Here is a 22710-nt window from a genome sequence, read left to right on the forward strand (position 1 = left end):
TGTGATGATTCGTATGCTGTAAAAAATATATCTAAATTCTTGCCCAGCCACTTCACTGCCCAGGCCTTGGGTTTTCGCTGCGTGTAAATGTGACAGATGAGGTCATACCTCAGGCACTGCAGCTACGTTCCAAAAGTTATAATGCCAGTGCCCTCCAAATGCACCTTCACATTTTCTCGAGCTGCCTGCATACAGCAAATACATTCCCCAATTGTTTTTGCAGCATGTGCACTTGGCTGAATACACTGTCCTATGTGATTAACCGAAAGAGAATGTAATGCGAGACTAAGAAAAGCAATGGAACGTAAGCTATAGATGATTATGGTACTGACGTCACATGCAGGTACTAATTTACATTGAGAGACACATTCTCAGACAGGTGCTGTGTAGAGGAGGAGGCGAAATCACGTGTAGGTCAACTCCTGCTTTGTCACCATGAATGTCGAGTTGAAATGTAGCTTTGTTCTTTTTATGCTTCGTACATAACGTTTTTATGTACGAAATTTACTGTCTTGTGCTTCCAGTTTTTCTTCTCACTTTCTTGCCCTCTCCTATGCTCAATGGCTATTTTTTTTTGTATTTGTTGCTGCATTACAGACATATATTTAGCAGATATTTCTTGAGTATACGAATTTTCATAAATCACCTCTGTCAGGTGGCACAATCTTGCCACTTGCAATTCAGTTTCTTTATTACCGTCGTTCTTTGTGAAGTGGCAGATAGTACTTCCTTGACAAATCACGGTGTGCAGTCAGCTTAGTACAGATCCACTCACAAATTTTATATTTAATTGCATTAAGGCAATTAAATATAGGAAGGGTGGCAGAACCCTTGGCTCCCAATTCAGTGTGAGTTGCTTTGATGGCTGCACTCTCACAGTTGTCACCAATAAACGCTGACTCAAGCTTTCGATTCCGCTCAACTGACCTGAATAGCAAATTGTAGCATTCCACAATACGTAAAAGTCTCGCAAAACGTATGCCGGGTGCTGAACACTATTGTAAAGCTCTTTGTTATCCTGCGTGTGTTGTCGGTATAAGTAGCTGTGATGCTGATCTGATGCTGCAGAGTGCCATAAGGCGAGGACGAGAGAGACAAATGGTGCAGTAGTTTCTCTTTAATGGCTGATCATATATGGAGAATACTACCACACGCATATAGATTTATTTCTGATAGAGCTTAGAGACAGCATAATTAAGCCTTTATGGCGGCAGGCATTCGAAAATTTGTGAATGTTACATAAACATGGAAAACAAAGAAAATAAGAGGAAAAGCACTAGATTTGTTTCAGAAAAAGAAACAGAGGAAATGGGAGTGCACTTAGAAGGCAAACATGCATTATGACAAATCTTGGCATTGAGATGCATAGTATTGTTTTAAGTTGACCCCTGAACCATTTAATAACGTAAGGGCGGTACCGTCTGTCATGGATGAACACTGTGTTTTCGTTAAAAACAAAAAAAAAGACAAAATAAGCCCTTTTTAATACAGTTCTGTTTTTGTTGAGTGGGGGGTGGAGCCGTGGAGGGATTAACATTAGGTAATAGTGCTCAAATTAAACAAAATTAAACTTTTTGCACATGAAAGACACAGAGCTATGCAAACCACATTGAGCTGCATTCTAAATTCTAAATTCAGCAGAATTCTAAATGAAGACACATGGTTCTGATATCTACATCCTACCTGGAGCTATGCCATATTGAACATACAACTCAGTACAGAATCCTCCTCCCATCTTGAGTACCTCAGGTTTAAGGAAAAGTGTGCTTGGATTTTAATTAAAGTGGTTGTGTTTCATTCGTTAACAGTGGGCGAACAAAGGAAGCTGCAGCCTGAAGCCAGCGTTTTGATGAGGAGGACTTGTTTTTGCCAGAACTTGACTTGTCTTGACTAGACTAAGCCGTGGCAAATACAATTCTTGTCGAAACATTGGCTTCTAGCTAAGGTTTCCCTCTTTCATCCACTGTTCATCAATTCAAGTTTTCGTTTTTCTGTGACCTCTCCATCATGTTGATTCAATGATACCAAATTGTCCGGTGTCTACAAGCAACTTGCTGTGACTTCACTCGTGCGTTCCCGTTTTAGGTGGTACAGCTTATACGAGAGATCATCTTACCACATTCAAGCCATGTGCCGAAAGATTTTGTGCTCAAGATCGTTGCCCTCCTGAACAAGGGTTCTATTCACTCAGCGACAAGTAGTACACCTGTTGGTATGTGCTTTTCATGAATCACTTGAGTGTCTGCGATCATTTGCGATGACTTGTGCATTTGTTTTGTTCGCTTCTTTAGAATGTGGCCTTCTTGGGGATTACACTGGTAGCAATCAATATATAGTGAAACCTTAGTTTACCGAAGCTTGGTATCTTTCTTCCTTAATTTTAATTCGACAAAGTGCTGTCGACTCCCTAACGCATACTTGCAGGGCCTAAAGCATTCAAAACCTAAAAGCAGCAAAGTGAACTTAAAAAAGCTTTGTTTGATTTGATTTCTGGGGGGAAGTATGGGTAAAGAAACATACAGGGAACATGCCGCTTTCTATTTACAAAACTGCTTGAAAGCGTCGGCTCTACCAGACAATGCCAGCTGCTCTGTCACAACCAAGTTAAAACCATGTTGTTGTCTCAGTGTGGCCTTAAGCTGCAATTTAGTATGACAAAGCCCTCACAGGCAAGAATTGCCATATAAATTGGATATAAGTTGATTCGGTATGTAGCTCGACCCTTACCTTGAAGTAAAGAAAAGAAGCAGAAAAAAGAGGACATCAAGGAAGTCGTTGAAACCCATTTATTTTCACAACGGTGCTGCATCTTTGCAGTGAGTTAACTGCACTGTCACCGATAGCCAGCACAACCGAAGCTCCCACGCAAAATTCGTCAGTGTGTCCTCAAGCAGTGGATGCTTGATGCATGATGCTCACAAAATGGCATTTTACATGTGTTGCACACCGATAGCGTTCCTTTTTGTGCCCACCAATATTGTATACTTGTTTTTTAGAAACGCCAAACTGGCGCAGAATGGCCACGTTGTCATTTAACTTGGTGAAATTTGCTACTTTAATCTGGAATGTCACTGAAAACTGTTTCCTCCATGCTGCTTCACATCACTCACTAGACAAAAAAGAAATCGCACACGCGGTTAATCTAAAAACTACACGCAGAAAGACACAGCAGCAAGAAAGAAAAAAATTCCAGCAATCAGATTTATATATGGATACGGCTCTTGCTATGCATTCGCCAGCATGCATGCCGTATGTTGCCAGACGACTCGCAATCTGTTTGAAACTAGTACATAAGATGAACGGCGACTTTAGCGTGCATTTTATATTCTGGTTCTGGACTTCTTTTATCGTGCTTGTATAAACATTGTTATTCACATGAGTGTGTGAAGTGTTTTTGATATAACAAGGTTTTTAGGTTAACGAAATAACTCTCATGTCCCATCGACTTAATTGAAGCGAGGTTTAACTGTACGCTGAACATCGTGTCATTCAGGGGGACGGATACGCCATGTGTTTCTGCAATGACTGTTGTTAAAAATGCAAGTTTGACAACTGGGACAGCAATGCATTTCAGTGCAGATTATGATTACTCGTTTTTTGAAACTGGTAAAGCGCACTGAAAAGCAAGAGGTTATGCTTTGAGTATTGGCTGACTTCAATTCTGTAATTACAACATGCCCCATAAAGACCTTAACTATTGCTAGCAAATATTATATACTCCACGTGGCCCTCTGTTCCGATTATTATTGCCCTGTACACATGCTACTCAAACTTCCGCTGTCACACTTGTTGTATAATGCTCTACAGTAATAAACACTGAGAAAATGCAAACTAATAAGTTTTGTTTACAATATGAAGCAATACTTTTCAGTTCAGCACTTTAAACGACAGTCACAGGTTCATTCTTGCGTGGAAAAGCTGGAAACACTCGGGCACGGGGATTACAGCACTGCACTTTCCAAACTCTTGTTTGCTGTCGCTTTTTCATTTTTGCACTGCACACTTTGAACTGCCATGGTACGGCGACATGTGACGTGAGTAACGCACCCACTCCGGTGCTTCAAGGTGTGCACACAAACATTCTGCAACTGTAAACTAAAAATGTGAAACTCAAACCACCATCAAATGGACACCTAGCGCCATCAGTGGACCACAATTATAAACTTTTCTGTGTTTATTGGCTGTCCTGCCAACTACAAATAGCTTTTTGAACCAACAATATCACCTACCCGGCAAATTGCTGGCTTTGACGTTATGGTCCCCTTTCTTATGCCAGGCTGTTTCCCGGCTTTGGCAGTCTATAGGTTAAAATTAAAAAGTTAATTGTAAAGCTTTGTTAGGTAATTTATAATCATATTGGTGCTCATCGTGCACATTCTGATGTCTGCCACTGTTGTGAAGCTTAACCAGTAAAAATGCATTTATACTTATATTGAAATACTTATACAAGAATTTTACTTATGTACACCTCACGGTAGATTCCAGTGTAATGGCCGGAGGTCACGTAGGTTCAAGAAGGTCCACCATCATTTGCATGATATCTGCGATCTGATTAGACACGTCTGCCTTGCTATTACGTTGCCAACAACATTCATGGAGTTTAGGATACGCTAAGTTCATATTCAATGAGAGCGTTTACACGGTAACAGTACCCACTTAGCAAACATGGTCACCATCAAAATGTAAAACAATGAAGACGGTAACATCAGCAGATAATTTTATTGTAACTTATGCAGTATTATATATATATATATATATATATATATATATATATATATATATATATATATATATATATATATATATATATATACACACACACACACACACACATATATAGCCTGGTCCCCTACTACAATTCTGTGATACAGCTTTATGTTGGTCACGTTTTGCCTGAGTTTCGTTTTTTGTGTACACTATTCATGACATGTATTCTGTAATTGCAGACTGCTGTGACAATACATCAAGGTGAACCCTTTGCCTATTGTCATGTTTCCAGATACGGAGTCTACACGCAAGCTACGTGAAGAGTTTGCCAAAGCGTGCTTTGAGACACTACTGCAGTTCTCTTTTCTTGGCGGCATCGTGTTGCCAGAGGGCGGCGTTGTCAACCGCCTGGCTGTTACTTCACTCCTCCATCGGTTCCAGGAGGTGAGGTTTTTTTTTTTTTTTTTTTTTTTTTTTTTGCCAATAGCATTTTACTGAATTACAAAACAAATGCTACCAGCAGCCCCCTCATCATAATGTTCACCATAGTGTTCCACTATGTATATGTTGCTCAGTATAGTATTCCGCAGTTCCATAGTAATCCAAGGCGAATAGTGGTCACTGTGTTCAACACCATTCACAGTAGTGTCCCTGTGCTGTTGGAGCCTTGCTGTGATGAAGCGGGCTATGGGGAAATCGCGAAGTAATAGATGTAATGAACAACGCAAAATCGACCTTCAAATCCCAATGTGAATGCGCGGGTTTGTTGCCTTGTTTCACCAACAAATGGTAATTGGCTCCGGTGGGGCATGCAAGAGCTTTCCAATTTATTCAGAGTTTGAATGACAGTATTTTATTAGCAATTTGTGAGGGGAAGTGAGAGTGTTTACCAGAGCGATCAATTCAGTGCTATGATATACTTGTTAGTAGTGTAACAGAGATGAGAGAAAGGCTGAGTTGGTACACATGCTCAATTAAAAAATAATGAAGAAGGATGTGCAACGTTATACAAATATGTATGCCATAATCATTCCATTATGCACATTATACAATAAGAACTGTCAGGAACCAGGTTGACAAAATATGTGACATTAATATGAAGGTTTTGTTAGGACAAGTGGGTGTCTAATTCTTTTTCAAAGGCTATGACATAGCAAATGGTAACGCCATTTGTGCTAACAATGTTGTTAACTGTAGTGCCTTTGAGACTTAATAATGGTCACATTGAAGTGGAACATTGGATTAAGTGATCTTGTATTAATAGTAACGTACCAGATGCATAATACAAAACATGCAGTTGGCCACAAAAGTTTAAGAGACACAAGATTTATGACAAAGCCTGGGCAAGTAACCTCGATTTCGAAGTTTCAGTGTAGTTGCCCTTGTGATCCATCAAATGCAAAGAATGACATGCTTCAGCCAAGCAGAAATTCGCGTTTATTGTAGAATCCGTGTCCCGTAAACTGTTGTGGCCAATTGTACATGGCAGTCGGGTTGTCTGTGGCGATGCTTTGTGTTGCACAGGACATGTTTTCCGCATTTCAGGTTATCTGCCATTATGTGGAAGATGAGCAGCTAAGTGGCAAATGCCCTCTGCCACGGCATCGCATGGCCGAGATATCCTTTGTTCTCAAAGCCGTGGCAACACTCACCGCCTCGCTCAAGAAGGCGCCGCCAAATAATGGTAGGGCACCCTGTTAATTGCAAACATGCATACAGTAACTTCATTTGTACAGCATAGTTGCTTGACGCTGTCACTGCTGCAAGCATGCCTATGCACTTTGGTTCTTCAGAGCCTAGAGGGTATTAAGGTATTGGGCTCGATCACTTGGCACATAGCTTACCTTGGTGGCTAAGCAAGGTTCTGTTCTATTACAGCATGATGACACTTGCAGTGGCTTCGTTACGTTATCAAACAGTCACTCCTTTTTACATGTGTGGGTAGTCAATATAGCCTTAGGAGTACTCGTTGTTGGTCTAGTTGGCGAAACATATGCACTCATCTTGTCTGCAGTTCTCTGTGTATATGTGTTAGTTTGTGCACCTTTCTAACAGATCAGTTGCACCTATTTGCACCCGGTTGATTCCCCTTGAATAAAGGTTTTCTGCATTGAGCTTCCAGAATCTGGTAGTACATGTAACCTGTTCGCAGATACAACAGGTACATTGTACACAATTTTAAGCTGGAATGGAGGTAATACAGCTTGTGCTATTTGTGCCAATGCTATGTTGATACGCTTTAATCTAGTTAGAAGCCAGGGGCTGTATTCTTGATTTATCACTTTGGAGAATTTGATTATTTTTGTGTGATGTATCATTCTGCACAATGCCTGATCAGAGCAGTGGGCACTCCGCTCTGTGGTTTTGCCATTGAGGATCTCCTTGAAATGCTTGACCGAAAGCATGGCCTTAAAATGTGTCAGTTTGTCGTTTCATCACATCTGCAGCTCTTGGATGATTCTAGCATTTCCTGTACTTTGATCTCTTATATCTGTAGGGCACACAACGTCATCACGCCACTCAGTACTCGCAAATTTTGTAACTGCAGTAAATTTATCACATATGGCACTTCAGCTGCACAACATTGAAAAGGAACAGTCTTAACGTCTGTCAACCCAACCTAACCTAGCCCTAGCCCCTCAATATCAGCCCTTAATGTGACCTCAATGTAACAAGCTCAGCCTCTTTACTACCCAAGATTTGATCAGTAATTGCATGTTCACCTTCCACGCATATATATATATATAAATATATATATATTCTTCTCTTTTTTTGCATTATTCTGTACTGCAGTTGAATGGAGTGTCTGGGAACAACTGATCGCCCTGTATCCCCATCTCGTGAGCTGCAGCACGTCGACGTCAGCCCAAGTTTGCCGATCGCTGCGAGAAGCTCTCCACGAGTATGCCGATCTTCTGGCACCGCCCCGGTCACCACCGCCTCAAAGAAATGGGGGTCGACCAGCCGCCACTTAGCCTTTCACAAAACTTTTTTTCAAAGAACCACCCTTTCCGCCATCGCAGTGTGACAACATCCGAGTCTGAACGTTCGCCATCCAGATTCCTGAAGTGTGAACACTTTGTTTAGATGTATTTACCTGATGTTGGTCAACATTCTGGGATCTCCCACTGCTTTACAAATTGTGGCTATGGCTTTTGCGTGATCAGTTTTGCACTTATGCTAGAGGTGACAGGATCGCCGGTTGTTTTCTCCCTGGCCCTGGTGTTGTCAAGTGCGAGCATGCCCTGTGTTTTTCAAGATCATGATCATTCTTTTACATAGTTCAGTAACTGTAACAGAAGTCATGTATGCCATAGCACAGGTGTGTTTATCGTGCAAACGACGTACGATTTGCTACTGAACAGGTACGCTGCCCATGGCAGGGATGCCAGAGGCTTACTGTTTCTCTTGCAGCATTGGAAAATAACAAAAAGGGACACAGCCCTCCAATTTTCCTTTTTTTTTCACTTTTTTTTTCTTCTTGCTTGAACTACAAGTCTATTAAACCTATTAAACTGAAAGCATTATTAAACTGAAACATTAAATACGCAAGCTTGCCGTAGGTAGGCTCAGGGGTGCTGTACTATTAACCGACCAGAGTAATTCATTCGAGTCACAGTCTCTTAAATGGTGTTTCACTGCATTTAATTTTGGGCATAATAGCAGTAGGTTATGCCGTCTCTTACTTACGACGACAAATTTTTCATGTTCAATGAGGACACATGCTTGCATAATGTGTTAAGAATAGCAGTATAACATGTGGACATGTCACCCTAAATTAGAAGAAAGATATTCGTTTATATTACCATGAAAAGACACGAAAGCGAAACGCAGGTGGCGATGCCGCCTTGAAGTTCCCACACCAACTTGCCGTGACGTCATAAATTTTGATAGTATCTGTTCGGGCCTAGTTAGTTTTTTATCGCTATAGATGGACTACATTGTACTCTAAATGTGCCAAAGACTGGACTTGGCAAGTTTTTAGAACTTTTACTAAGCTGCAACGAGCCAAACACGAAAAAATAAGTCGAACCTTGATGTAACGAACACTGCTATAACGAATTGTTGGATATAATGAAGCAAACAAGAATTGTCTTGTCGCTTTACAGTATAACAGATATATGTTTGTAACAAATATCGTATATAATGAGCCTACTTTGTGTCAGATGCGATTTCGTTATCATGAGGTTCGACTACATTAAAATTCACATCTCGCTGATGTACCAGCACTGGATTTTTAGCGCAATATTCTTAAAATCGGAACTTCGACTTTCACTTTCTTGTTTTTTAATCAACATATTACTGTGAAACTAATGAAAATGGTCCTGAAAAAAATGTCAGTATAGGCTGATTTACTGTTTCTCTTAAGTGTCCCTTTAAGGTCCTTGTGCAAAAACTGTTAAAAATAGACCTCTTGGAAATCTTGTTAGCTTGAAATACAAAGGAGACAAGACATGGGATTAATACTTTTCTCGCATTTTGTGTGACTTCAAATCTCGCGCAATTGAGTTGTGAGTGGTTGCAGCATTTCGCGACAAGGGTCAGCCCACTTCTGTGTTCGCCATGCACCATTTTCGTTTTGACTGCATTCAGCAATCTGTAAGTGGACGTTCAGGCCATTGTTTGGAATTCTCCAGATTTTTATCATTGCACGTAATGTTGCTGTGAATAATTTTGTCCTTGTTGAGCTCCGCAGTGGCATGAGGCACTAGAGTGCTGTTTGGGTGCAACAGTTGTGTAGCCCACAGGGCTTTCCAGAAGAGCATCGCTTTTATGTTATCGCTGGAAGGTGTGTCACTAGCTTTTTCCACGTCTACCATAGGGAGTGAACTATTTCTCAGTCCTTGAGGAACATGTTAAAATCGCTGCAATGGATTGGGTGATGCACTGTGTTCTGACAAGTACACAGACTTTCATAAAGCCCATGAATGTTTCTGTAGGTCGTTGACGGCGGCCAACTACAGTAGAAGCTCTGCGACATGTTTTTCACAATACCGTGGGAATAGAATAGAGCTGGTAAATGTATCCGTATGCTGTTGGCATGACAAGCGCTGGGTTTGAATGTTGTTTCAGTAAGAAACGTATTAAGTGTGAGCCCTACTATGTTTGTTGTGAAGGGGAAGTCTTCCAGTTCTTCTAGCAAAGCTTTTTTTCCTAGCAGCAGACCGCTGCAAACAGAATTTCAAACATGTAACGTGGTACTTACGGTACATTTGACGACGTTTTCAAGCGCTCTATGACGCCCTGGCAGCACAATTTAAATGCGATTGATTGAAATTGAGCACTCGGAAGACATTGTCTTGGTTCGTTAAGATCATTTGGAGGTGCTCTCACCTTCAAGATGAGAGTGCAACAAGTTCCGGCTGAATTTCGATGATGACTCCTCCGATTGTTCTGCGGACAGCTTAATGTTCCGCTCAAGCAAGCTTTCTTTGGCTCCCTTGGAGAAAGGAATGTGCATCGTTGCAAACCGAGACAGGGCGCAGTAGGAACCAGTCGAATATGCCATAATTCTTTTCTGCAACTTATCGACTTCTGATATTCAGACTCATTTGGTGCTGTCTCAGTTGTTAGATATTTAAATTGTTCACTGCTGTGGTGATTTTATTTGCTGCATTATTGCCTTGCCACTATAAACCTGTGCCACATGTGAACCACCGCTACTGTACAACTGTTGAGACAAGGACAGAAAAGTCAGCACCACTGCCTGGCTGGTCGTCTGCAAAGGCTAAGACTAACCGAGACATGAAACAAGCTTTTTGTCGGCTGCCAGCTGGACGTCCAAAGCATTTTCATTTTTAGCCTCTGTATAAACTAAAGCATTAGTTAATCGTGTCACACTACCACCTAAGAAACGGTAAGGAGCATTACAGTCTTGCTGAGCAGAACTGTTTATTGTTAGAACTTTGCCTCAGCATGTGCTTTAAATGATTTGTATAAGTACACTTTTATATAGACAGGGTGCTTGTTTGTAAGCAAACAGGTATAGTGCGAGCAAAACGCACAGACAGGTATGTTGACACTTGTGCTGTATGCTGTACACAGCCCTTAACAACAACCTTTGCCTTTTAAACATTGAACATTTGGTCACGTGTATTAACCTAATTGCCTTCAGAAAAAAAATCATGCCACTCGATTCTGTGTTTACCTTTTTTGCTCGCACAGGATGCGACAGCAGCACTGCCTCATCTTCATGATGTCACAGTCCACAGCTTGTCTGTAGAAAAGACGCTTTGTGTGATATTGCCTTTTTTTTTCATTTTTTAACTGCATGCCGGACGCTTGCAAAATACGTAAATGCTGTTTTCGTTTCTCATGCAGCAGTTTCTCGCTTGCATATATGGCTGGATTGGGAGCCTGGCGCTTTATTCAAAAATATGATGTGGCTGTTTGTGGCAGACCCTACTTTGGTTGTTGATAGCTGCAGCTTCCATTAAAGCTGAGCTGCCACTGATATTCATCCAGAACAAATGTGTTTGCAGTTGGCTGTGCTTTCTTTCAATTGAGCCTGCCATTCACGCTTAAAGCAATCGACTTGTTGCTGCAACCTTGAGGTCGCAGTTTTCATGTAAATAAACGAAAGCGGATACACGTTTCCGAAAATGTATTTAGTCTGAAATCTGTAAAAAAAAATATATATATATACATATCTATATAATAAAAGTTATATGCATTTAACGTCGCTGTATTTTCGTTTCCTTCCTTTGGCTTCGTGCCCGGTTGCCCCCCCCCCCCCCGCCCCCCCCATAGCAGACGATGTTCCGTAGCAGACGGCACGTTAGTTGCTGCACAGGCCTGCCGCATTTCTGACGTAAATGCGTGCTTTCGGGTCATCTTGTGACACAGGAGGTGAGAAATCTAGCGTACGTGCGCACGCGGCTGCAGACGTTGCAATAAGCGATCGAAATCTTGATTGCGCGTTAAAGCGCGCGGTCATCTCCGCAGTGGTGGTCATCGTCGTTGCGTCGTCGACGACATTCGGAGCAATGGACAGCAACAACTCGGGGGCGGATTTCGACCCCGTTGTCGCCGAAATCGCCATCGTGAGAGCCCTCGATGAGCTTTGCGCTCGCCGCTCGAACGTGGCGCTGCACCGCGCTCGCATCGACGAACTCCGGCAGGACATCGCACACCTGCACGAGCGCATACACGCCGAGAAGCATCGACTTCGCGTCACGGAGCAGCGAATGTCTGAACGTCGCACAGAGCTCGTGCGAGACGCCGAGCGACGTCGCAGACCGATGGCTGCAGAAAAAGAGGCGCTAGCGCTATGCGTCGCTCGCGCCGAATGCAAGCTCTTCGCCGTTACCGGTCGGGCTAGAAGCCTGGAAACAGAAAAGCTGACGCTGGAAGGGAAAGTGAAGGACCTACTCGACGAAGCGCGCCACCTGGAGGACGTCCTTCGTGAACGCGGCGGTCAGTTAGATGACATAAGCCGGGCGTCTCGTCTCGTGCTCGAAGAGTTTGGAAAGCTCGCTGCTCGACAGGACGCCATGCAGTCGTCGCTGCTCGACGCGCTTGGTCGTCGCGTCGCGTTGGAAAGGGAGCGGCGCGAACTCGCGAAACAAGAATCGAGGCTCGCATCCGAAGGCGCGTCATTGAAGAAGGACTTGGAACTGGCGACGTCATCGTCCGCTGGCGAAGTTGAAGACGTAGGCGACGGCACGGAAGCTGGCCACGTTCGGAGTCCTGCGCCAGATCGATGGTACACAAGTTTGATGGAGAAGCTCGAAGGCGACGCGGCATCTTGCCAACGCGACCTGGAATCGCTGAGGCGTGCCATCAACTGCAGCACTTCTACCGATGATGTTGCGGTGCAAACAACGCCGAATGTTCCCGACGCATCGTTCCTGTAACGCAACAGGCGCTTTTATTGTTTCGTTTTGAGACCACGTAGGTTGGCCACGACCTCCTCTATAAGGGAGGTCGTGAGTCTGGCTGAATAAAGATGCCCATTATTCCAGGCTTATAATCTTTACTCGAGCCTTGCTTCTTAGCAACACTTGCGTTAAACGGGACCTATAGAACCTATAAACCTGTCAACGTTATCTTTTTTTATCTCGAGCACTTTCTTGTTAACATTTTGTAATTTCTTATAATATGAAGTTTTATCATTTTGAAGCGACTTCGCGAACCAGGGCCATTTGTTACCATATTCTCTCGAGAAATTGTGCCCTTCTTACGCTTCTGCCAAAGGAGGCAACCTAGCAAAAGTATGTGCGTTCTTTAATGGCGTCGCTGCAACGTAGATGTGTAATGCGGTGAAGCATACACAACATTGCGGTGAAGGGAACAGGGAATTCGCGCAAGCACTAAGCATACTACGTGTCGTTATTTGGCACTTGAGGCAGCACCGTAATTTCTCGTGTGTAACCCGTACCAGGAATTCGAAAATTTTAACGGTAAAGGCGAGATGCGGGTTATGGGCGAATTTTGCCTTGAAGAGTGACTTCACGGCCGTGCTGCTCGCGCTGCAGCAAAGCCACATTATGAGGCGAAAGGCTCACTGCCGTGAAGTCACTCCCCAAGGCGAATTTCCCATTTTATACACACAGGTTATTACGGTGCTCACACTTGTTCGCCATTTCGGGCGACTCTGCCGATTCTGACTAATCTATCGGCTACTCTATGCCGCCTCATAGTAATGTGCATACTTAAGTTGTTTTTTGTCAATTCCTCTAACTGGCGCCCTCGCCTTGTGATCGAATACCGTAGCGGCATATTGGCAGTGCCTCCAGGACATCAAGTCTGGAGAACGGACTCGCCTAGCACCAGCTTTGACCCCACCACTGAACCTAGATCCTACACAGCCCACTTTAGCATGAACTATTACAAACTCGGGTGCTCTTCCAAGGCATCCGCTTGGCGATGTTATTTTTGCGTGCCAAGTCGTCTCACTGCAATACATATCTGTATTAAGGTAAAGCTTACTAAAACACATCTGCCATTATGGAATGCATACAAGACCATTGCCGGCAATTCGAGGCATGCATTTAACCAATCTAGCTGCTGTATGTCGGGGATGCATGAAGCAAACTGCAGGCATGAAATCTCGGACTGGTGACCACGGCATCGCAAACCACAACTGCATGCTCCAATCAGCCTGTTGCAGTGTTCAAAGGCTACACCATTCGACCATGGATAAACATTTCGACAATTGCAGTGGTTGAAATGGGTAGCTTTATTGTACAACTCGCACATTGGCCAAGTTGCTTCTCCCTGTACAAAAATCCTCAGTTTTTATTTGAGCTCAATAAAGCCGCATAGAATTGAGGTTCTGGCGCACGTTGGCCATCATCCTCTCTTGTCTAAGCATTTCGGCCTTGAAGGCTTCCGAGTTGGCCTTCTTTTCGGCCCTGCGTTCACGTCGCATGGCTCGCACTGCAGCCTTTCGCTCCCTTCGCTGCTCGGGGGTCTCGTCCTTTGGACGGATGCTGGATGCCACTGATGTTCGTGACCGCATTTCTTCATCAGAGCTGCTTTCAAACTCGCGGTCCAACTGCTTCAGTCCCTGGCGACTCAGGCCTCCTTTTTCCTTAATGGGAATGCCTGTTCTTGCCGACACCTTTACCTTCTCCTGCAAGAAGTAAAGAAGAAAAGCTAGGTCAGCCTAAGTTCTGATATTGAGGTTCATTCCATAACGGAAGAGTTTCACTATTCCACGGCTACTGCAAAGGACGTCTATACCTGTAGCCCTTAGCGAGTTGAAAGGCAAGCTAATTGGCTGCTACGGTTTGCAATTACACAGGCAGTGCAGACTGAAGACAACACGCAGTGAAAGAATGGGCAGGATGAGCACTGAATCACTAAGTCTTATAACACTTTTTACCGTTATGCACACAAGCACCAACATTGTGTAACAAAACTTAGTTGATGTCCAGTGTTTGTCCTTTCCATTTCGTTTCTTTCTTCGCCTATGTATTTAGTTTATGCTACAATTATGAATGCAAACTCTTGTAAGAAGCCTGTAGACCAGGATGTGTTCTTATATGGACTGCTCCCTAGAATGAGTAGGAAAAAAAATCAATCGCATTCTCCTCAAGGTTGCCCTGCCCAGGTACAGCGGCGACATAGCATGGGCTGCAGGCTTCACAACACCAGCAGGGCAGGTGTGCATGTGCTCTGAACATGGCGGTATCGATCTATGATGACATTTTGTGAGCACCCAGAAGTAATTGCAGCGTACAGAACTTGCAGGTAAAATTTACGATCACCTACAATCATTCATAATTCCAACTTAAAGCCAACACACCTTTAGTGCATGCTTAATCAAGGTCATTCAATCAGACGCGAAAGTAACAAGTCACACTTTCGCGTCTGTTGCAGGTAAAAATAGTGTGACAAGCTTTTGCTAACAAATGCAGCCATGACAAAATGCTTGCTTTGTGAAGAGCTGATTCCACCAATGACAGCTTCAAAACAGCTCACTTTAGTGTTACAACTTCCACTAAATAACAAGTATGACAAAAGGTGCATGTGCTCAAGTCTATCCTGTACAACTGTGCAGTGCTCGATTCACTTGAAAGGAATCATTCACCTTTCTTTTTGTTTGGTTTCATTATCCATTCGGCGCTTCATGAAACTCGTAATGCAGCCAATAAAAATGAGCTAAGCCTTACTTTAAAGACCTGAGTGACCTGAAAGTGGGGACAACAGACATCAGTGTCTCGTCTGTCGTCGTCACTTCGTCCCATCCAAGCGCTGTTCGTTCCCATTCCAGACTGACTTACCTTCTTTGGTTCTGTGATAAGTTTCGGATGGTTGTAAAGGTTTGAATAGGTACCTAGAGTAGGAGGAAAAACAGAATGATCAGAACAAATTTGTGATTGGATGCTACCGACAGCACTGAAGAATGCTGTGCAACCTACTTATGATGGACTCGCAGTCCCAACGTTCCTTGGGCGCATCAGAGCTGATTTGCATGTCTACCATTTCATCATCTTCCTCTTTAATGGCAGCCATGTTCACAGCACTCCTGGCACTCCCTTTGTCTAACGTCACCTCTTTCAACGTCCTACGGAAAAAGGAAAGAGAAGCAAGTGCCAGGTGAAAGGGACAACGAATGAGAAACTCTAAAGTTTATGGTAATTAAGAGCGCAGAATTCCTAATTCGCTATGTTGTGGGTTTGTATTACTACATTTCTATTCACAGTTCCTGAATAATCAAAATCCTTTGCAAAAACATTTAAATAATGTCAAAGCACAGAGCAAGATTTTCTGAGGTTGTGTAGCAATAAGACTAGGTATGATTATGTTGCATGTATATGAACAATTAACAAGAGTGCCACACGCATTAGTTACGGCTGCCCTTACATGTGGTATTCGCAGTTGCTGTAAGAACTGTGCAAGCCAATGTGTCATGATGTTTGCCAGCATTTTTTCAGAGTACAGAACTTCATCTAACACACGAAAAATATGACAAATTGTAAATGTCACATCAGTACTCCCTTAAGCAGTCAACCATACAAATAAGGTACTAACGGAAGCTGTTTCATGTGCTGAAAATCCGCTACCAGAGCCTTCATAATCTCACTGTCAGGTTGCACATAGCCTTCAATCTCCTCGCCGTCCAGCGCTCCAACTTCCAGGTCATCGTACTGCTTGAACATCTGAAACAGACAAGAAAAGGCACTATAAAAACAAAGTACTTGCTCACTGCAATTGCATCAAAATACAGCTAGCATGGAACTTCAATGCACCTCTGTAGTTTATACAAACTGATTTCGGTTTACCACTCGAGTTGTCATCATTTACATGGCCTGAAGCAATATATTTCTTCATTTCACCGTAGAAACACCGATGCAACTAAGCAACACTGAGGACCGACAGTGACACCCGTGTCATGGTTGGCCCTCACCATTTTATTCTTCCGCATGCTGTCCCTCTGCAAGCTTGGCAATGAAATTACCACTTGCTTGTTTTGTGGTAAGAGCTTATTTCCTATGAGCCTTTCCTTTATATTTGTGACTAGGCTTCGAAATTGTCATGTGACACACCCTCCTCCTCCTTTTCCTTCTTCCATGCTAGGAGCTACCGAGAACCAAACAATGCATTCAAAAGTATGGCAACCAAGGAAAGGGCCTATTTCCCAAGAGCCAACACACAAATCAGCACAAAGGGAATGTAGGTGTGGTACTATCGGAGGAGGTTGCCTTGTCAAGGCAAGCTGCTTGCCATCATGCCCTTGGCCATTTTTTTTTCCCCCTTCCTTCATGGGCCTGCCTGTCCAGACGTGGGAGCAACCCGCAGTGGCTCCTCCCTCGTACAGGGGTTTCAGAGTCGCTCCTCAGGACCTCAATAAAGTTCATTACCTGCCTGCCTTCCTTCATGGATACTCTAAAGCTAACATAGTTGTGCATCAACTGATGTGTCTCAACTGCAACATAAATGCACGTCATATCCAGCTTTGGTATACTTATGGACAACATGGGTTTCACTCGTACATTCCAGTGTGTTTGGTTGTGTTCACATATCCCATGAGCAGCAATAACTGTCAAAGCACTGCAGTGCTTTTACGAACTTCAGCGACATGTGCATTGTGTACAAGAAACAGTTCACAGGATTACAGACATGATGCATCCCTTGAATGACCAGTGGTTGCCCATTAGCGCACTGCACCTAACACCAATGGTGAGTGTAATCAAATGGTTGCCAGGTAGCCGGGAGACGGGCAACAAAATTACCATGATACACTGTCATATGGCAACTGCTTCTATATTCCAGGTTATTTCCTTTTATCCTATCAAACTGTTACATTCAGTGAGCAACAATTGCTTTCCATTGTTGTTGTTGTTTTTTAATATACAAGATCACTTTTTCATGGCCCCTAGTTTTCTTTGAAATTATGCGTTGGGCCACTTGTCCAAAATTCACAACACAACTGTAATGTCTTTCAAACCTTCACAGGATACTTCGAAAAGGGAAAGATGAATTATGAAATAGTCCATGGTCATTTTCATAACGTTATAATCATGGTATTCTCTCTGGGACACTAAAGAAAAATATTAAGTCAAGCTAGATTGAAACTTTAGGCTTCTGTAATAATGCATTTGTCATTCCGAACGAAAACAGAGCTTCAGTAAGCGATAAAATGACGAAAATAGGAAATCGAAGTGGCACCACCTGTTCTGACCTATGGTACCCCTCTCGTGTAACGTCAGCACTGGCTGATTGACAGATAGTGGCTGCTATGTCCTGCCACTGGGAGATACATTGCTTTCTGTGTTTACAACCACAGAGGCAACAACTAACCTTCGCCCACTCCGACTGGTATCCGGTATCCTGAACCCAAGCAGAGTAGCAGTGTGACTCACGCAAGCAAGGGGGCCACGAGCTATAACGAAACCTTGTAAATATCTCTAGTGCACATGTGTGACTGTATGTGCTGTTAAGTGTTTATCACTGTATATATCATAATCATCAACCCAGCACCTGGACTAGCAGGTCATGCAAACAGCCAGGCTAACATCTCCAGCATATCATTAAAGCTTGTTCCTATCTCTCTCACGCAAGCTGAAAAGAACACTTACAGCTGCCAACTAGTACCAGTCTGCCTCGCTTCATATATGGAGCACTAAATAAAGAGTTTCTAAAGGATATAACAGCAGCATAGAGGGACATCGTGTGGAGATTACGTCGACTTGTGCACTTTGGCACCAGCAGTTAAAATTGAGTAGCAGTAGCTGGAACTTCGGCAGCAATTTTCTACGTAGCAAAGTGATGTACTGGCACACAGAAAATGATAATATACTTCTAAATGAATACTCTATCAAACTAACTCGGCTTCATATTTTCCTTTAGTGTCCCTTTGAAGAGCCGAAATTGTACACACTTCCAATAAAGCTAGACACAAAGAAACCCACATGTTTGTATCCATTTGGCATGTGCATGAGGTGCAAATCTCCTATCTGCAATACAAGCTTCTAAAGGACAGGACACATTCCACTTCTTCATCCAAAAGAAGTATGGTGACAGAATCCCTGTAGCTGGTTTTTTAATAAGTACCATAAGGAACAGCAAACAGTCACATCCTCCCCTCCCCAAATACAAATCAGCAATGTCAGTTATGCCAAGTGTATTAAAAATTTCTCTACAGACAAAAAATTTGAGGCCATCAGAGGGAAATGCCCACCAGATGCCAATTAAGGCATTTAACGTCAAATTATAGCATGTAAGCAGTACAACAAGTCAAGGCGCTTGTCGTACATTGAAAGAAAACTACACAAACCTCTTCAAAGCGTTCATCAAGGGTCTTGAGCCCTTCAGTTCTTCGGATCACAGACGACGACATTGAATAGCTTGTAAACCTCGACTGTGTTTCTTCTTCAGTGAAAGAGAAGCGCTCTTCACTCCCTTCAGATGATGCAGAATAGTCTTCCTCATCATCACAACTGTCAGTCTCTTCATCACTGTAATGAAAAAGAAAAGGAAAGAAAAAGCAATAAAAAGTTAAACATAAGGATGTAAACTTGGACAACAGCAGCTAGTTTCTGTTAAGGTCTAATAATTAATCATGCCATTCGCAATAACTTTCAGCAGACGCTGATAGGCTAATCCAGCCAGCAGAATGCCTATTGCATCAGATTCCATGTCGCACAAAAGTAACCCCGAAAGTGATCAACCCAGAATAGAGCCTTCGCTGTTTCTTGGTAACTCACTCAACAGCAGCATCGTCGACAGGTCCATCAGCGAGTTGTATGAAATCATCCTCAAGAATATTTGCATCATCTTCAAAGTCAAAGTCATCATCTAAAGCTGCCACAACATCTGGGTCCCAGTCAGGCCTTGGTCCTGCACAAGAAAGCAATCCCTAAGATCCCCGGAAGTTCAGCGCCTACAAAGGTAGACAGCATAGGAGAGACTTACCCACTTGTGGTACTGCTTTGTTCAGTAGGCCTTCTTTCTCTTCAACAGTTGACTGAAAGACTGATGAAGGTAGTCTGATTTCCTTTTTTGCCTGAAAGAAGCCAAGTATCATAAGGTACAGCGTGAAACTTTAATGCAAGAACCATTCACCAACTGCAGAAGAATCAGTTTGCTTAGAAGTACACATGGTAGGATTGAATAGGTGACAGCTATAATGCAGTAATGCATGAAACAAACTTCAGGATTAGTGCACATAAAGCAGCTTCCTTGGAAGCAATGTAGATGCCAGAGTAAACAATACAGATGGTACAATAAAAATCCACGGCATTAGCAGAATGTAAAGTCAGCAGAGTGGGAAACACTGCTTAGTTTCATCCATACCTTCCAGTGGTGTTCCAACGTACTGAGCATAGTCATGCTTGATCAGTTCCCACTACTAGCAAGATGTGTTGGTTCAACATTTCAAACCTTTAGACTAGAAAATTCGGTGGAAGCAAAGCAGACGACGACAATCAAGACCACATGGACAGAAGTACCACCATGTGACAATGAACATCATAGCTTCCTTTGCATCCATATTTTCTGTACCAAATAGCCCACCAATGCATCAACTAGCTCGACAATGTGTGCTAATCTTGTGCTTTCTAATGCACAAGAACTAAAAACATGTGTCAAAGAAGCATTTTTCTCATCTAGGCAAACATAAATGATTCTAGGGAGCTGCTAGTATGTAACGAACTTTACTTAAGCAGTTCACTACAATGATCACACAGAGAGCTTTCCACTGGACCACATCTTGTGCGACAGTGACCAGCCAACAGAGCCTTCTATGACCCTTCCTCTCCCACACATCTTTGTAGTGTGCTCTGCACTTGTACTGATGGTACAGATAAGTGTGGTCTGTGGCTGACAGTACTTTTTTCTAGAACAGAGCTTTGTTGCGCAGCACAGGGCCATAATTGAGACTGCAAAATTCTGAAAGTTAGCTGTCCTGTAAGACTTCCTGCCAATAACTTTTAGCCACAGACGTCAGTTGCTGAGTGCTCAGGAGGAAAGCATGAGTTAAAGGGGCTAGAATAACGTTACCCCCGGAGCACTAATCTGGAAATTGAGTTTTGTTTGAAATCCAAGGCATGAGAACAGCCCTCTCTGGACTCCTGCATGCAGCTATAAAGGTTTTCTGTCACATGCATGTGGACATCTTGTCAACTAAGAGTCACGTACCTTGGCGTCACCACTCTGTCCAGCTGGGATGCGCACCCTATGGATGACTGGCTCCCAGTCTGCCACAATGTTGACATCTTTAAGATGTTGGAGGTAATTGTAGTCGTCATCAAAGTAGATACCAAATTTACGTTGTTCTTCTTTCCTCTTTTCGTCAGATGCCGGAACCTGCATGTTTTTCAATATTTTAATATCCACAACTCAACTGGACTCCCGATTCTAAAGAAATCAAAAGCCAACAAGAGATCCAACACAAGGAAATGCAGTGGTACCGAACACTAATTCTATGTTGTGTCCTGTGGTCCTAATTTTCCACTTTGACCACTTCGCCCTCCTCGCAACCTTTGCTGGAGACTTGAGTTTTCCGACATGAATATGTGCTGTGAAACAGGCTATCTTCTAGAAAGAAGCAACCTGTGGCACCTGAAGTAGGACGGGGAAGTCTGCCACCCTATCGTCATTTTTGAGACATTCTCTGTCTGGTACAAACACGTGCTCTGGTCACACAGGCTGCACCTTTCCATTGTATTCCCTAACCCTCCAATCTGGTGTCGTCTAACACTGCATGCAGAACTGGCAATTCTTGCATCACACCGAAGACACCTTGTTTCTTGCCATCTTTCCCGCCATTAAGAGAAACACCGGTCCTAAATGAACAAAACCAAATGAACAAAACCAACGCATTGTGAAGTGATTAAAACGACGCCAAATTAGTAAAAACGAGTCAGGCCAAATCGGCTATCCGAACAGCTAGAACCTGTTAAGAATCGTTCCCAGCAGACGCTCTAAAAAACACACAAATCTTATAACGAATCCCACATTCTTCGGCTGCACGTACAAGATGTAACACAGATCCACAAGAAACAGTCATTTAGGGGTCATGTAAAGCATGTAGAATATGTCACAACGTTCCGAAGCTTGTGCAATAAAAAACAACCAGCCAGACAAACAAACAAACAAAAAAACAAGCAAGACAGCTATGCCTCGAAACATTTTATATGCTGTCTTCATACGCACCCTTCGAATTACGAAGTTACGAAGCACTCTACAAAATATCTATGCGTGCTCCTCACACATAATATACAAAGTTTCATTTGCTTTATTAATTTTTCTTAAAATCGTGAAGTAATCGTATATAAGAATCGATTTCGCAGCTGCTTAAGCACTCACGTGGCCTGGCCTGTCGTCTCCAGTGAATGGTCGCCCGGTTCGCTTTTCAAGTAGGACATGCTTAGGCGCTGTTTCATCGGCCTGCAGAGGATCCTTCTGGCTACGATGAACCAGTTGGAAAGTAACGGCGTTCTTCTTGTCGATGAACTTCTTTCGCTTCCCGCCCGGCTGACGTTGGTTTGGGATCGCAAGAGAGAAAGCAACAGAAGGTTGTGTCACCACTTCGACAGTCAAAAAGTGCACTGATAGAGACCGTGTAAGTTGACACTCACCATGTTTATGCGATATACTGATCCTCTCACACACGGATAGCTTGAGCAAACACACGGTCAGTAGCAAAACGGCAGCAAAGTTACGTGCGGAGACTCATCTCCTGCTTGACGATCGCCACAGCCACAGTCGCCATGTGAGAAAGAAGGGTGCGTTGCAATGTTGTTAGAAACTGCAAGGTTCGTTTTCTAGTTTCTTCCAAGTTCAGTCAGCTCGCCAACGCGGCAGGCATTAGCACATTACATCACCAGCTACTTTTTTTCTCAGCGTGTACCATTTCTTATACACATACGAACACGCTGCTAAAAAATTGCCGCCAGATGTCGCTTTATACTATATCACGTGATTTTATTAAATATTAGCAGCAAACTAACATTATGGTTAACTTCAAACAATCTTACTTTATTAAATTTCTGAAATTATAGCACAAATATTGTTGTTTAAATTGAAAAGTGTTTTCGATACACATTTACT

The 22710-nt window shown here is 43.1% G+C and overlaps 3 protein-coding genes across 6 annotated transcripts in view; 2 read left to right on the forward strand and 1 right to left on the reverse strand.

The window, feature by feature from the left end:
• mon2 (Mon2 homolog, regulator of endosome-to-Golgi trafficking) overlaps window positions 1-11385 on the forward strand; it is a 229778-nt gene extending 218393 nt beyond the window's left edge. For all 4 annotated transcript variants that reach the window (XM_075669441.1, XM_075669444.1, XM_075669442.1 and 1 more), the window contains 4 exons: window positions 2086-2212; window positions 5000-5151; window positions 6253-6391; window positions 7501-11385. In XM_075669441.1, coding sequence (XP_075525556.1) covers window positions 2086-2212; window positions 5000-5151; window positions 6253-6391; window positions 7501-7682 — 600 coding nt within the window. In that variant the 3' untranslated portion in view covers window positions 7683-11385. The remainder of the gene's footprint in view (window positions 1-2085; window positions 2213-4999; window positions 5152-6252; window positions 6392-7500) is intronic.
• A 93-nt stretch (window positions 11386-11478) lies between these two features.
• LOC142558194 (uncharacterized) lies at window positions 11479-12672 on the forward strand. Its single transcript, XM_075670354.1, has one exon. The coding sequence runs from the start codon at window positions 11523-11525 to the stop codon at window positions 12561-12563; it is 1041 nt and encodes a 346-aa protein (XP_075526469.1). The 5' UTR covers window positions 11479-11522; the 3' UTR covers window positions 12564-12672.
• A 1192-nt stretch (window positions 12673-13864) lies between these two features.
• LTV1 (LTV1 ribosome biogenesis factor) lies at window positions 13865-22507 on the reverse strand. The gene is made up of 10 exons (XM_075669446.1): window positions 22239-22507; window positions 21967-22134; window positions 20797-20964; window positions 19573-19663; window positions 19365-19497; window positions 18935-19115; window positions 16189-16316; window positions 15576-15721; window positions 15438-15490; window positions 13865-14284 (listed from the first exon to the last, which is right to left on the reverse strand). The coding sequence occupies exons 1-10, from the start codon at window positions 22239-22241 to the stop codon at window positions 13958-13960; spliced, it is 1398 nt and encodes a 465-aa protein (XP_075525561.1). The 5' UTR covers window positions 22242-22507; the 3' UTR covers window positions 13865-13957.
• Between the last annotated feature and the right edge of the window lie 203 nt (window positions 22508-22710).

The sequence above is a fragment of the Dermacentor variabilis genome, chromosome 9 (assembly GCF_050947875.1).
Source record: "Dermacentor variabilis isolate Ectoservices chromosome 9, ASM5094787v1, whole genome shotgun sequence".
NCBI lineage: Eukaryota > Metazoa > Arthropoda > Arachnida > Ixodida > Ixodidae > Dermacentor > Dermacentor variabilis.

Coding starts and splice junctions, on each gene's coding strand:
- LOC142558194 (XM_075670354.1), top strand. CDS start 11,523: ATGCGTGCTTTCGGGTCATCTTGTGACACAGGAGGTGAGAAATCTAGC.
- LTV1 (XM_075669446.1), bottom strand. Junction 19,116..19,364: donor GTCGACGATGCTGCTGTTGA/GTGAGTTACCAA, acceptor TTTTCATTACAG/TGATGAAGAGACTGACAGTT. Junction 14,285..15,437: donor TTATCACAGAACCAAAGAAG/GTAAGTCAGTCT, acceptor TACTTCTTGCAG/GAGAAGGTAAAGGTGTCGGC.